The 15,636-nt window shown below is 35.0% G+C and overlaps 1 protein-coding gene across 2 annotated transcripts in view; it reads right to left on the bottom strand.

Annotated features, from left to right (window-relative positions):
• The window catches only part of Brwd3 (bromodomain and WD repeat domain containing 3), a 97,857-nt gene that overhangs the window by 13,561 nt on the left and 68,660 nt on the right, over nucleotides 1-15,636 (bottom strand). For both annotated transcript variants that reach the window (XM_021153018.2, XM_085838050.1), the window contains exons 25-37: nucleotides 14,646-14,753; nucleotides 11,052-11,176; nucleotides 10,242-10,324; nucleotides 9,307-9,418; nucleotides 8,879-8,940; nucleotides 8,614-8,769; nucleotides 7,856-7,976; nucleotides 6,699-6,824; nucleotides 6,535-6,613; nucleotides 5,362-5,418; nucleotides 4,406-4,546; nucleotides 3,221-3,292; nucleotides 1,787-1,939 (exon numbers count right to left, since the gene is read on the bottom strand). In XM_021153018.2, coding sequence (XP_021008677.1) covers nucleotides 1,787-1,939; nucleotides 3,221-3,292; nucleotides 4,406-4,546; nucleotides 5,362-5,418; nucleotides 6,535-6,613; nucleotides 6,699-6,824; nucleotides 7,856-7,976; nucleotides 8,614-8,769; nucleotides 8,879-8,940; nucleotides 9,307-9,418; nucleotides 10,242-10,324; nucleotides 11,052-11,176; nucleotides 14,646-14,753 — 1,395 coding nt within the window. The remainder of the gene's footprint in view (nucleotides 1-1,786; nucleotides 1,940-3,220; nucleotides 3,293-4,405; nucleotides 4,547-5,361; nucleotides 5,419-6,534; nucleotides 6,614-6,698; nucleotides 6,825-7,855; nucleotides 7,977-8,613; nucleotides 8,770-8,878; nucleotides 8,941-9,306; nucleotides 9,419-10,241; nucleotides 10,325-11,051; nucleotides 11,177-14,645; nucleotides 14,754-15,636) is intronic.

Genomic DNA, 15,636 nt, shown 5'->3' with positions numbered 1-15,636 from the left:
CTTTCAAAGATAATACTTAGTTCTGTGAAAGACATGAACAAATCCTCATATAACAGGAAATTTTTACAGAAACAATATTCTGTAAGACAATTTATAATATATACCACAAAACTTTAAAGATATAGCTATCCTTTGGCTAATAATTTTACTGCTGATAATCTGTTGTAAGGAACTATCAAGAGACTGCACACACAGGAAAACATGCTCAAGGATATGAAATTATCAGGTAAAGGAAAATTTCAAATATCTTATTTTAAACCGTAATAATTCAGACATCTACCAACCCTCATCAGAGAAACTTTTTCTTTGAAGTAAATAATACACTTAATGTTGAGACCTCCAACTGATCAACGGGCAGGAAAAAAAAAAAGAGCATAAAAGTGCTCAGCCACAATCAGTCTTTCCAAGGCTCAGGAATTTCCAAGGAAGGGAGGGGAGAAAGATTTTAAGAGTCAGAGGCAGCGGATAACTTCAAAGAAACAGTGTTTTGTAGGCCTAACAGGCCAGATGCTCATAGGGACGCAGAGAATGTGAAAGCATGCCTAAGACTTACACAAGTTCTAGACAGAAAACCTTCCAACATAGAGCACAGGAAGGCTGATATGCAACCCTACCAGTTGCTGAGGAGCTAGAGCATGTAGTGGCTTGTAAGAGCATGAAAGGTGGGTGGGTTTTGTTTTGTTCTGAGTGATGTAACCCCTGATAGGCTGACTGCATAACAGAACCGGGCCGAATCAAAAGACTATCTGGGCAACACAAACTGGCTTGATGAGGAATGACTTTTTTTTTTTTAAAGGTATCTCAAAGTTGGATGGAAAGGAATGGGAGGTTTCACAGGGTACGAAGTGAATATGTCCAAAATATAGTGTATGAAACTCTCAAACAATTAGTAAAACTTATTTTAAGTCATAATATATGTATAACAAGACTTGAAATGCCAAACCCAATGTTGTAAAAGTATGTGAATATTAAGTATTAGTATAGATAGTCCTAAAAATAAGCATATTAAATATTAACTATAAATAAAAATATGATAAAGTTTGAATATTGAAGTATTTTTTCTACATTTTTAAACTTTCTATGGAGACTTTTTACTCTAAAAATTATGATGAAAGGAAAAATAGAAAATAAATAATACAATGGAAGGAATAAAATCAAAAGTTATGCCTAGGGAAATTAGTGAAAACTTACTATATATAAAGAAGTTGAAGAAGGTACATATACACCTAGCATATAACTAGTTTGACAGTTGGATACTAGTGACTCCAAAAGAAAATATTTCTATAACTATTTCCTGTTCTCAGGATATTTTCAGTTTGGATAATACATGAGAAAATATTTTATGTAAGTATGGAAAAGGTGAAACTTCCCAATAGGGTTCACTAGTTGTGATAGTAATAGGAATGTCCACATTAAGAGCTAATTAAATGATTCATATAAGTCAATACTGTCAACTACCTTTATTCTTATCAACTCATTTACAGGGGAATTTAGTATTTAAACCATTAACTTTCTTTCTTTGTTTTTTTTTTCCTCTGAAAAATGTAATTATAATTAAAGAATAAAGAATAGTTAGATAAGAAAGAAAAAATGCTTAATTTCAGAATGATTACTCTAAAAGCATATTTACATATGCCTTGAAAAAATTCAGAATTCAGAAAAGATACTGAGAATCAAATGTCAGTAACTGTGTTAAATAGTAGAATATATTGTTTACAAATCTTAAAATCCGTGGAAGGAAAACTACCTGATATACATAATTGCCCATTTAATATTAGTTTCATACCCTTGACTTTTTATTAGAAGTATAAGCTTTGGAGTTGCTGAATATTTGGCGAACATCTTTATAAAATTCCAGAGGACTATCATAATTTCCTGATTCCAAAGTTTCTTTCACAGTGCTGAAGTCCATAGGCGTGTCTATAACATCTTGATAATCCTACAAATGATAATGTGTTACATTTAAATACTCAAATTGCAAAACAATTCTTAATAAAATAGCATGGAGAATGACATTACCCACTGATACAAGTTACTCTTACACAAGTGCTACCTTTATGTCTACCAAATTATTCTCACTCCCAAACCAATTCCTTTGTATGTTTTTGAAAATACTATGGGTATAAAGGGTTAAAAAAGTCAAAGTCATTGGCTTGAAGTTGACTGATGATACCTCGCCAAGTTATCTACTGACAGATGATGAGATTATTCGTGTATAATTACACAACTCCACTCCACAAATGACCTACATATTTCCAAAATTCTGAGTTATGACATTTCACATATGTTGTCATTAGTTGAAGTCAAAGTTAACTGGCCATGCTTGTGCCCTATCCCCTGCTTCTTAGTTTCTGTATGCAGCCACAGCTAGCTTTAAACATATGGTTCTCCCACCTTAGCCTCTCAAATGCTACAGTTATACTTATGCACCATTACATTTGGCTCCTTTTTTTATTTTTTTATTTTTGAATTTTTATTTCATCTGAAGTCTTCAGTCTCATTGATTCAGAATTTAGTTTGACTTTAATTAGGAAAAAAAAATCCATTCTAACTCAAATCCTTCAAGTCTAGAGCTATCATATAGGATAATGCTGAAGCAGACATATACATTACTACCCCGATTGCATGAATTTGAGTAAAATCCATAGTATGTATTCAGCCACCCATACTACTTAGAATCATTAAGAAGTAAAACCATCACATTTCCTCTGGGAAGAAAGTGAAGTTCTAAAACTGGCAGAGAAATGTTACAATGAAGAGAAAAAGTTTTCCAAAGTTTGAAAAAAACACAATTTCTTTAAATAGATTTCCATAAGTTTTAAAAACACCAAAAGTATATTCCAAAAAATTTTCATAGGAAATAATGTCAGAATATAAGTATTAAGACAAAAAAAAAAGTCAAAATATTCAGCTAACCATTTAAGGAAACCCCAGTGAGAATTATCATCTGTGATACAGAAATATTAGAGCACACTGCATGTTCTATGCTTTGATGCATGGCTTTATATCTATATATATAAAAGCAACAACTATGACTTCATGAAGAACAACTGTGAAAAAAAATAAAGAAAAGAATAAAAATGACCAAAAACTAAATAAAGGTATAAAAAGAAACTAAGTGGTGTTGCAAAGGGGGACTGGGCAAATTTAACAAAATTTGTGTGCATTATGAAAAAATTTTAAATGTAATATTGGAAAAAACCCCACAATCTAAGCCTACCTCAGAAAGAGATGGATCTTGTCTATCTGGAGGAACTGATTGTGAGGATTCCCCTTCTTGCTGTTGTTGAACCTATTAGGGTAAACAACACAGACCGTTTCCACAGCACCATGACACAGAACAAGAATTGTAATGAAACTATGACTCAATGCTCAAATGACCACAAATAAAAATTATATTTTACTTAAAGAATTCTAGATTCAGCCGGGCGGTGGAGATGCACGCCTTTAATCCCAGCACTTGGGAGGCAGAGGCAGGCGGATTTCTGAGTTCGAGGCCAGCCTGGTCTACAGAATGAGTTCCAGGACTGCCAGGGCTATACAGAGAAACCCTGTCTCCAAAACAAAAAAACAAAAAAATTCTGGATTCATCAAATTCTGCTATGAAAAATGCAAGCTTTTCGTGCCTAACTCAAACTTCCTACAAACAGATCAAACTTCATTGAATGCAACATTGATATTCATTTTCCTTTCCAAAATATACACATATATATTACCAAGTATCCACAGTATTTGGAGTTGTCACATATGTGTATGAAAAGAAATCCTAGACATGGGGTTGAGCAGTGCATGCTTTGAATCCTAGCATTTGAGAAGACAGGGGACCATGAGCACAAGGTCCGCTTAGGTAAGTCCCATACCAGTGAGGAGCCTGGTACGTAAAAGTAAAATGTAACTCTATATTCTAAACTGTTGTTAATATTATCTTTGTTGAAAAGTAATATTGGAATATGGATTAATCTAAGTAGCCATACTGACGATAAATTTACTATTAATTAAACAGGTTTGACATATATATCATTACCAAGTATATGTAGTATATAGAGGTGTCATTAAAAGTTAGTAGAATATACAAAACAAATGAAGCATGAAGGAAAAAAAGGGGGTTTTGGCTTGTTTTGTTTTAGACAGGGTCTCACTAGGCAATCCTAGCTGGCCTGGATTTCTGGGAAGATCACACCTCACTGCAACTGTCAGTTATCCACCTGCCTCTGTCTGGGATTAAAGTCACATGCCACCACATCCAGATCACTCAAGTTCCTTTTAGAAACTCTATCATTTGCATGACAACTTAAAAAAGTTAAGACTAAAAGGAAAGAATTGCTAAATTGTTCATGAACGGATATGAACGAATAATAACGAAAAATTGTCCTGTTGGCAATTACTTAAACAACGGTATACTTACTGGGTAAGAATGAGGATCTGCTGGCTGACGAAATGGCTCTGAGTCTTCCCGTTCATAAATGAGGCTCAGTAGCTCTTCGCATTGCTTTTTCCAAGCATCAGGATTGCACTTGAGAGACTGTCGTCTGCCTCGACATTTAGCCTACAGATTTAACAAAATTACATCTTTCCTTAACTATTCCTTGATTGTCCCATAAAAGCCTAATGCTATCAAAGTTAAGCTGCAATGAGCTGAGCGAACATATCTGTCATTTTAATGGCAGTCACTTGTATAAAACATATCAACCACTATACTTTTATGTTTCGTCGTTTAAGTCATCATTCTGTCTGGCCATAAGTAAACCAAACCAAACCTAATGCCAATGATTCTGCTACTCTAAAATTTCATTTTAGGAGAATCTAAACTGCAAACAAACTAAAGACAAGCAACCATTTCCTTACACCCCTTGCACAGAAGCAGAACTTGAAGTAAAATGTTATTGGCCTGTGGTCTGTATTTGGGAGCGTTATCTGCTTCTTGAATTGTAAAGACCGTTTACTTAAAGAGTATAAACAACATAATCTGTGCAGGCTGTCTGCTTTCCTTGTGGGAATCTGGAACCAAGGTATGAGTTAGTCACAAGGCGCCTACATAAGCAGTCTCTAAAAAAAATCTTGGTAACTGAGTCACTAATCACATACATGTTTATCTTTTTTCATTGCTGGGCAAACAGTGTGCTGTATGGCCCCTCATAGGAGAGAGAACATATAGGAACTTATGGTTTCATCCAGACTCTCCTCGCCTTTTGTCCAGTGGTTGGGCTGCATATTGTACTGCTGAAATAAACCTCAAACACGTTAAGCTATGTATTTGCTTCCAAGAGTCCTAGTTACTCTCAAAAATTAGGGTAAGAATTTAGGATCTCTGACTCAGGAAACCTGGAAATGCTTTGTTCTCAGAGAGTCACATTTACTCACCCTCCTTCCAGATGAAGTGCCAGGACCATCTGAATCTAAGTCAACCATTTCTGAATCCTAAACAAAAGGGGGGTTGACGAGAGATGCTAAGTTACATTTGAAGTGTTACAAAGTAGACGCACACACATGAGGAACTTGCAAAGATAATGACAGCTAACTTTTCTTCATTGGATCAGACATCAGAACAAATGTGGGAGGGAGATTCACTCCAACTGCTGGCAATATGCTATGTACAGATTAGAAAACACATTGGGAGAAGAACTGAAAAGGCTTTCTTTTTAAACTAGAATAGGGAATAAGGAAACACGTGAAACTTTCTACTTAAATAAGTCTGAGTATTTAAAACAACTTATTCCACGTGAATTCTATGTGACTCATTCATATGATATACTATGATTACAAAATATTCCCAATGAAACATTGCTATTTCAAGAATTAGTTCCCTACAGGAAATATACATTTGTACTAATTCAGTTAAGCATGTCTCTGAGAAATTGGTTTGATAACACAGTGTAGAGACCCAGGTACAACTAGTGAAGGGAAAAACTACAGAATGGATAGGGAAAATCAATCTGTTAACAATTTGCCTTAACTTTTTATTCTAAGCAAAACAGTAGTACTAGTTTGTAAAGAAATTATGGCATCAAATCCTAAATTAAAATACATTTATGGTAAAGGTTATAAAAGTAGAAGGAAAAATGAATAATTTTCCTTAGATTAATATTTAGGTTAGTTAAATAGGTTAATATTTAACTCCTATATCACATTGTCCTTATTATAAATGACATTTAGGTGTACTAAAATAGATTATTTTCTAGTCAGCTGAGTTTTCACCAAGAAAAATAACCAAAAGAAATAAAATGCTAAGTGCTTTGTCTTTTTATTAAGGGCTAAAAATCAGTATTGATTTTTGATCATATAAATAAGTGTACTGCATTTGAAGGTATGATTGGTACTTGTTTCTCACTACACCGTGTAGATAGCACCAGTATATTTTTGGTATATAACATCGGAATCCAGGTCAAAAGGGCTTAATATAAAAGATTCCAATGTTCAGCCACCTTCCGAAAGCTTTCACTACTTATAACCAATTGCAATATTTACACTAACATTTTCTATGCCTCAAAGACCAGAAAAGAAATGCAATCATAATCATAAAGCTGTGACCCTTACCTCCTCCAGATCGCTGCTGTTTGGATCTTCTGCTTTGATTTTATTGTAAGTATCCAAAATATCAGAACAGCTTTGATCCCTAAGAAATAAGATAAGTAAGGCAAACTACATCCCACTATTTAAAAAATAGGATGTTTGTCTCTATTGAAGATGACACTTCTTACCCAATAAACCGAAGTAGGACATCAGTCACAATTTTGGCTGCTTTAACTATGGGACTATCTGGCTCATTGAAAGTCCTAGCATTGTGTTCAATATAGCGTACCTCCCACATTAATGCTGATATTCTCCTATGAAATAAAAAAAAAATCCTGTTAGTATTGGCTGATACATTTGAATTATATTCTAAGAATATGCATTGATAGACTATGAGGCACTTTATCATGGTATGCCTAAGGTATTTAAATATATGTACAGGACAATCATATATATGATTTATGCAGGCTTAGAACATCAGCATGGCTCAATGGATAACCTGAGAACCAGAGCTTGATGCTAAGGATCACACAGTATGAGAGAAGCAACACCTGAAAGTTGTCCTTTGACCTCTGTATGTGTGCGGTACCACAAATGTAGCTCTTCTGCTGACCCTCCCCCAACATTTACACACATAAATAAATAAATAAATAAATAGATAAAACAAACAAACAAACAAAAAGCGCAAAATGCATTGGTAAATCAAAATCACATTTAGTTTTAGGAAAGGCACCCAAAAAGGTGGAAAGACCCCTATATTGTGGAAAATAAAACATTTTCATCTAGCTATGTTTGAAATATATTATCAAATGAAATAAATATCTATTTTATAAAATATGCATATTTCTCAAGTACCAGAGGTACACTAACTAGCTCATGGAATACTGCAGTTACTGTAAGGTGAGTGTGACTGAACAAAGGAACAAGAACTGACCTCCAAAGCCCTCTCATAGTAACTTCTCTCCTAAGCTAAAATAAAGAACAAAATCACTTGGTCTATTTATATATCTAGCAATTAAACTTAATTGTCTATTGTTAATTCTCCAAGGAGGTTTTAAAATATGCAGCATATTCACTGTAGCATCTTGATCATCTAGGCATTAATATACTCCCTAATCTGCCTTTAGTAAACTCAATTTAATATAGATTTTGTGTTTCACATAATTGTGCTACATATGTTTTCCATGCTTTTTTCCATATACAATTTTAGTTGGCACATGTGACAATAGAAGGGACTTTGGAGTATGTTTTTGGATGACTATATCAGACATCAAAAAGCAGATTTTAAAAGGCACAAGCACCAAAAAAAATTGATTACTGTAATAAATCATAAAACAAAACAAACCTGTAAAAGCGATTTTCAAGTCTTTGTTTGATGGTATTGAGGTCAGTTGGATAAGCAACTACAGTACAATACAAAGGGTAGGCACTGAGATCCACTGGAACAGCAAAAGGGCTGGCAAAATCTACGAAAGTCAACAAATTTTTAAAAACCTAGTTAATAAAGAGACCAACATTTCCTGGTAGTTAATACCCACACATAACAAGACCAAAGGACAATATACCTAATTTTTAAGACAATAATGTTTCAAATAATAAATAAGTCGCTTTTTCTTGTTTATGGTATCTTTGAATTATATATGAAATATTGCTTCAAATTCAATAAAATGAAACAAAATTAAGCAAGACACTTGCCAAATTTCAGTATGTCTTTCCTGAATAAGTGCCAAACTACTCTGGTGATGTATTTAAAAAAATAAAAACAATTTATGTGGATAAAATACATTACTCACCCACTGTCTTACCAAGAAAACCCCTCCAAAGTCAGGCTCAGAAAATAGCTAGAGAGCCAAAATGACTCAAAAATGAAAAGGATACTTATGTCCTTGCCTTAGCTCTTACCCCACACCTCCTGAGCGATGAAAATATTTACTAGTTACTGCCTTAACCAAGCATATATAAATGTTAACTCAACTCATTGTGCCTGTTGAATTAAATGTGAACTATACTGTGATGAACTTTAGCTGTTGTGCAGACTTTAAGATTCTGCTGGCCTTTCAAGCTCCCCACTCCTGGCCTAGTCTTTTTGCATAATCACTATACCCAGGGAAAGAAGGTTGTTGATGCCCTGAATAACTCGTTCACACTCCTCATCTCTGGAATGAGCACCCCACTCTCCTTCCTGGGGTTTGTAGAGCAATGCAGTTAGTTCTTCCTGGGACACAGGAATACCAGCACCAACTTCATCTGGAAAAGCAGCTAGGTACAGAATAAGAAAAAAAAGAAACAAAACAATAAGTATTCAACATCAAACTGTTACTACTTTGCTTTTCTAAGAATGATAATTCATCTTTAAAGGTATATTTACTTCCATCTGGAATCGGCTCCATATCCCAGGGGCTCATCTTTTCTCTTTCATTATTGTCCCAGCTATCAACAAAAGAAGAAGATGCAAATCACATTCCCAAGCATTTCCATTCATCTGGTAACATAATTTGCATGATTTCTTGAGGGTGAAATTCAGAAAACAGCAACATAATATTCATGACACTACAACTCAGCTTACATAAAGACAGGAATGCACCACTGATAGAGAAAATATGCTACAGCAATGAAAAGTTAAGAGGGCAGAAGCCCACTCTTCACAGTAGTTACATTTTTTTTTGATGATGAAGATTATACCTAAAATTAATCTATAGGAAAGGATACAATGATGTAATAGAAAAACATTTTACAAGAAAAAAGTTGATATAATGGAACACTTATTTGTCAAAGGCACAAATGAACTAAACTTACTGAACACTGTAACACTGGAAGGAGCTATCAGGATATTCTGGCTGAAAAGGCTGCTGACTTTCCACAGTTCCAAACCACCAGGCATCATCTATTATACTGCGGAATCTATCACCTATAATGAATTCAAACAAACAGAGAATAAGCTCTGTTCCCATTCAAATTATGATGTATTTTTAAAAAAAGAGAAATAGAATTGTATTTATCATCATCATACATAACTCGTGAATTTTATAAATTTTATAAATGGCTTAGTAAGAGATTAGAAATAATATAATAAAACATTTAAAATATAAAATACTACAAGTCTGTGATATGGTCTCTCTTAAAAGTCTTCCATTGCACTACTATATTCTCCTTTCTTTTTGGGATTATGTGAGCTAGTACAGTGAGGTAAATTGAGGTGACTAATGTAGTAGGCCTTGTCACACTGTTAGGCTACTATGTAGCAGCTGCCAGAACTCAAGCTACAAGCCGCCATGGGATAGAAGGGAGGTACAGCTTATTCACTGGAAAAACTGACATCTGAAGCTATAAGGAATTGTGACTGTGTGAGAAGTTGTTGGATTATTGAGAATGAGGAACAACCTAAAAATTATGAGTTATTATCTTTGGTATTTCTAATTTTGTATCTTCATTCTACAACTGGACATAGGAAAGTAAAATCATACAAGGTGAATGAAGGACAAGGGTGAAGCACTTATAAATATCACACAAAGTGTAGAACATTATTTAACATTATGTTTATTTATTTTTGTTTGTCTTATCCATTTAACTTTTTGGGAATGGGGTAAGGAGTCATGTGTGAGGAGGTATAGGAGGAGAGAGGCGCTATGCTTGGGATGTGAAGTGATTAAATAAATAAATTAATGTGAAAAACAACAGGGTTAATACTGTATTTCAAGGTTAGTAATTTTAAGTGACAATTCTATACTTACCAATCTGCCAGTTTCTTTCTTTGGCTTCATTATAAAACTGATGTAACACAAGGAAATCAATGACATCTGGCATGTCATGATACCTATACAGAAAATAAAGCACAGTAGAATCTAATATTGTAATATAATAGCACTTATCACATGTTATACTTCCAAGGATAAATATTTGACATTGCAAAATTTTGTAAACCCCGTGGTCTCCAGAATGCCTTTACTTAAAAAAACATGAAGACATCAATAAATGCTTTAAAAAGTTTAGTGTGAAGATCTTCATCAAAATTAAAAAAAAAAAATGGATTGCCAGGCATGATAGCACACAACAGTAACCCTGGGCACTTGGGAAGCGCTTTCAAGGCCAGCCAGGGGTACAAAGTGAGATCCTGCCTAAAAACTATATGGATTAATCTTTTTCATTCCCATCGATCTTAAGTTTAATTAGATCCACAAACAGTCATTATGATTTGTATTATTATTAACAAAAATAACATCCACTACTATGTTTCAAGCTTTGATCCCTAAGAAAATATCAGCATTTAAGTGTGTCCATTTCACATGAGCAGATTAACTAACTCACTTTGCTCATGTGTCAGTTCACCCATACTTGCATTTACTCATTTACTCTTGCATAACATATAATATACAGGGCTTCAGGAACTAAACTCAGAACTTTATAATTATAAACCAGGTAGCAATGCTAAAGTATTTTCCTCTCTCATTGCTTTTGAGGCACTGACTGAATATTAAATACATTAATAATGATGGATATTAAAATTCATCCAAACAAACACAGAATCAGAAACAGCGACTTACTTAATGGAAAAAGATTCTCCAGTCATTTTGCCTGAAATTGGATCCAAAAATGCAAGTTTCAAGCAGCATAGCGTAGGTGGTCCAATCTCATATTTGATTCCTACAATCTTCACAAATTCTTGCTCCTATACATAGAAACACCAATACATTATTTTTCTATATATGACTACCTTTCATTAATATACTTCATTATTGCCCAAATAACTTAAATTATCTAAATTCTAAACTGTTAATAGTGTCTAAAATAGCAGCAGTAGCACTAACAAACTTTATTTTCATTTAAAGATATTTTACTTCTTCTATGGGGGTGTGGGTGGCTTTAAGATGTTTTTTCTGTGTAGCCTTGGCTATACTGGAATGCATTCTATAAACCAGGCTGCCTTTGAATTCACATAGGTCCACCTGCCTCAGCCTCCCAAGTGTTGGGATTAAAGGCATGCATCACCACAAGCTAGTTATGTTTTTTATTTTTAACTAAAATTTAATTACACCACCTCCCTGCTTCCTCTTCCACCTTTCAGGCCCTCCCATGTCTCACCATTCTCTTGGTTTCCTTTGCTTTATTAAAGTTAAATGCATATATATGCGAGCATGTGCACATGTGCGCACTCACACACACACACACACACACACACACAATATAACTTGCTGAATAAAAAAAAAAGTCAACTAAAAATCCATCAGATAGGAACATCAGTTGAAGGTAGATTTAACAGTAAAAGTCAGTAAGATAATTCAGTGGATAAAAGTCCTTGAACCAATAGTGTGTAAAAAGAAACAACTTTTAAAAGTTGTCCTCTAAATTCCACATGTGTGCCATGCCAGGAAAACATCTAACACACATGCATATGAAAGCTGATTCAAATAAGAATTATAAAAAAGAAACAAACAAACAAAGCCTACTAAACAGGTTGTCATTTAGGGCAGGACTATAAACAAGACAAACCAGCAAATTCTTTTAAGAAAGCGCTACAGAATTTATGATCTTAAGTATTACCCTTAATATACAGGTCTTGGGTGCACATCAGCCAAATACTCAAACAAACAAACAAACAAAAAACTTCTGACATTTCCAGAAGATACAAGTTTTCACAGCAAACTCTCTGTTCCTCTGGCTCTTAGAGTCTTTCTGCTTGCCTCTTCCTCAGTGATTCCTGAACCTTGGTGTGAGAACTGTATTGGGCCTGTATCACTTGGCAGTATGTTCTACAACTCTGCGTTTTAGACAGCGACAGATATGCTAACATGAAAGGGGTAAAGCTCACAAGGCCTTAACCCTGAAAAAGGAACTTTAGAGGCAATTCCTTAATGCCAAGTGTGGGAGAAATAGTCTTCTCCGGGGAAAAGAAGACCGATTGGATGCAGACAAGATAATTCTAAATCCAAATGGTCAGCCCTGAAGCAAGGGGTTACATAGAAGAAATTAGCAGGATGAGAAGGGTGAAGTGATGGGATTATATTATAATCTCAAAAATAATAAAAAATGATTTACAAAAATTAAATTTCTCGGGATTGCGAGACTATCTAGTTAAAACAAATCATCCACACTATTAGCAAAAGCAATGTATAATCATTCAAACTTACATGTACATGTTTGAGATAAGATTTTTTTTTTATTACGTATTTTCCTCAATTACATTTCCAATGCTATCCCAATAGTCCCCCATAACCTCCCCCCCACTTCCCTACCCACCCATTCCCATTTTTGGCCCTGGCGTTCCCCTGTACTGGGGCATATAAAGTTTGTGTGTCCAATGGGCCTCTCTATCCAGTGATGGCCGACTAGGCCATCTTTTGATACATATGCAGCTATAGTCAAGAGCTCCGGGGTACTGGTCAGTTCAAAATGTTGTTCCACCTATAGGGCTGCAGATCCCTTTAGCTCCTTGGGTACTTTCTCCAGCTCCTCCATTGGGGGCCCTGTGATCCATCCAATAGCTGACTGTGAGCATCCACTTCTGTGTTTGCTAGGCCCCAGCATAGTCTCACAAGAGACAGCTATATCTGGGACCTTTCAGCAAAATCTTGCTAGTGTATGCAATGGTGTCAGCGTTTGGAAGCTGATTATGGGGTGGATCCCTGGATATGGCAGTCTCTAGATGGTCCATGAGATGATAAGATTTTTTAAACATATAGTTTTTTAATGTTACAATCTTAGTTTATTAATCATATTTAAAAAATAAAGAACTAATCTTCTTAAATCAACAACTTAATTAAAATTATACATAAGCATATAGAAGAGGTAGGGTTGAAACTTAGGTATTATTATTCCAAAGCCTGTGCTTTTCTACCTTATACTTACTACCCTCCTATCATATCTTAGAAACACAGAGTTATGAACAGAAACAAGACAGAAAGTGTATCCATTTTCTTGGTTCTAGGCAAGTATCTAATTCTCATCTGATTCTGAAAAAAAAGCAGGCAGTAGAGTTAATCCGATAAAGATGACTTGAAATTTTAATACCTAAAAACATTCATATTCTATCTGCAAATGTCTAAGCTAAATATCTAGATGAATTTCCGGACTTTTTTTTTTTTTTTGTCCTTCAACACAAACAGCAACTATTCATTTCCCACAGAAAATCATACTAAAACTGCCCTTTGTTTTTTTATCAAGTCAGAACAAAAACACAAATAAAACTCAAATAGGAAAGATATACACCTATGCCAGCCTGAACATATTTTATATCTGACAAAGAATGAATTCATAGTATCTGACATAAAATTCTTCAACATAAAATAACTGTATCTTACTTGATGTTATGAAGCAATGTACGTATATTAAGAGAGATGATCCCTCAGAATAACAAGCCTCTAAGCTTCTTGTGCTTTCTGATATTTAACCTCACTATGAGAGCCAGGAGAATGTCTGCACTTCACAGGGTTTATTGTGGAATGTACACAACTGTTGCTAGGGAAAATGCTCGAAACCAGGAAATATCTGCATTTCTGAAGCTGAGGGATGGCAAAAACAAGAAGACCCAAAACTTACAGAAAAATGGGGCAAATAAGAGAACACACAGTCTAAAACTTGTTTCAACACTTATTTCATGTCTATGCCTGCTTTGCCTGAGTGTGTGTCCGTGCAGTGTGTGAATGTCTGCTGACTGGGGAGGCCAGACACAGACATCAGATCCCTTGGAACTGGAGTTACTGATGGCTCTAAGCCATCACGTGAGTACTGGGAACTGAATTCAGGTCCTCAGTAAGTGCTCTTAACCATGGAGTGTTCTCTCTAGGCCCATAACATATTTATTTTTAAATTACTGTTCTATTTTGTATTGTTTGATATTGAGTCTCAACACTATAGGTTAGGCTGCTTTGCAATTCACTCTGTAGTCAAGGCTGGCATTACTTCCCAGCAATTCCCCTTCAGTTTCCCACCATTTAAGATTATAGGCATGAAGCACTATACCCTAGCATACAAATTTTAAGAAATGTATATTGTCCATTCTACAAAACAGCATGCAATAATTAATTTTGGATATACACCATCACCAAAATATCCATGAAACTGAGACACAGAAAAAAAGCTTAAAGCAACTTAATCCTCAAACTCTTTCAATTGAATTCTTGCCTACTAGGCAAACTTACCCTGAGATCCATTTTGTTCCATGGCTGTTTTTGTAAATTAACACTATAGATTTTTGATTTCCTTACAGCTCGCACATAAGCTTCATGTCCTTGTCTAAAGTAAATAAGCTGAAACAGAAAATGATGTACCACACAGTCATATTCTATTTTAACTTTACACATAAAATACAATGAAATACAATGAAAAATTTTTTTTCCTGATGTTCACTCAACACTCACATCTCTCTACCCCTGTGCTGTTTTTACACTGCATTAAATAATATATGCAGTCTTTCCCTCCCAAGCAGCTGCAAAAGTCAACTGAAGAAAAGAGAAGCCTGTGAGAGAGAAAAACAGGTCTCAAGGGAGGGGGAGGGGAGGGCAAAAAGACACCTGTGACATTAAAGAAGATGAATACTAAGAGTGGAAGGGTTCAAGGGGAGATTTAGGGCAGGAAGATATGAGAGATAAGAATGGGAGGGGGAATCAACCAAAACATAACATTCTTGAAAGTGTTGTAGGGAAAGCTACTATGTACCATGATACTTTAAAATGTAGATATTAAGAATACTACTTATAAGCTTAAACAATTTGTTGAAATGTAGCCAGTTTTGTGTACATCCATCAGGATTTTTTTTTCTTAAAGTGAAGCTGTCTAGGAAAATGACAACATACCGTATTTAAATGAAATAATTTTAAAGATAAATTCTCTGAGAGAGTTCTGTTGTAAGTGTTCATGTTAGCACTAGCTGACCACTGAAGAAAATGAATTCCCCTCTGAGCCCCTTATGGTCTTACAGCCACAGTGACAGCCCTTGAGGCAAGTTCTCGTCTCCTTGTCCTCAATGCAATGCTCCTAAGCTGTTAGTTCTCCATTCTCAAATGCAGGGGTTGGCTGTGACACTGAACAGACACGCAGAGTCTCACCAACACCCTCCAAGCCCTCCCCTCCTTGCCACACACATAGAGGGAATCTGGGACCTTACTAGGGAAATAGTATCATTGTAGATAC

Source organism: Mus caroli, unplaced genomic scaffold, assembly GCF_978045245.1.
Source record: "Mus caroli unplaced genomic scaffold, Mus_caroli_1 scaffold_5, whole genome shotgun sequence".
Lineage (NCBI taxonomy): Eukaryota > Metazoa > Chordata > Mammalia > Rodentia > Muridae > Mus > Mus caroli.
This window is presented reverse-complemented; position numbering and strand designations above follow the sequence as displayed.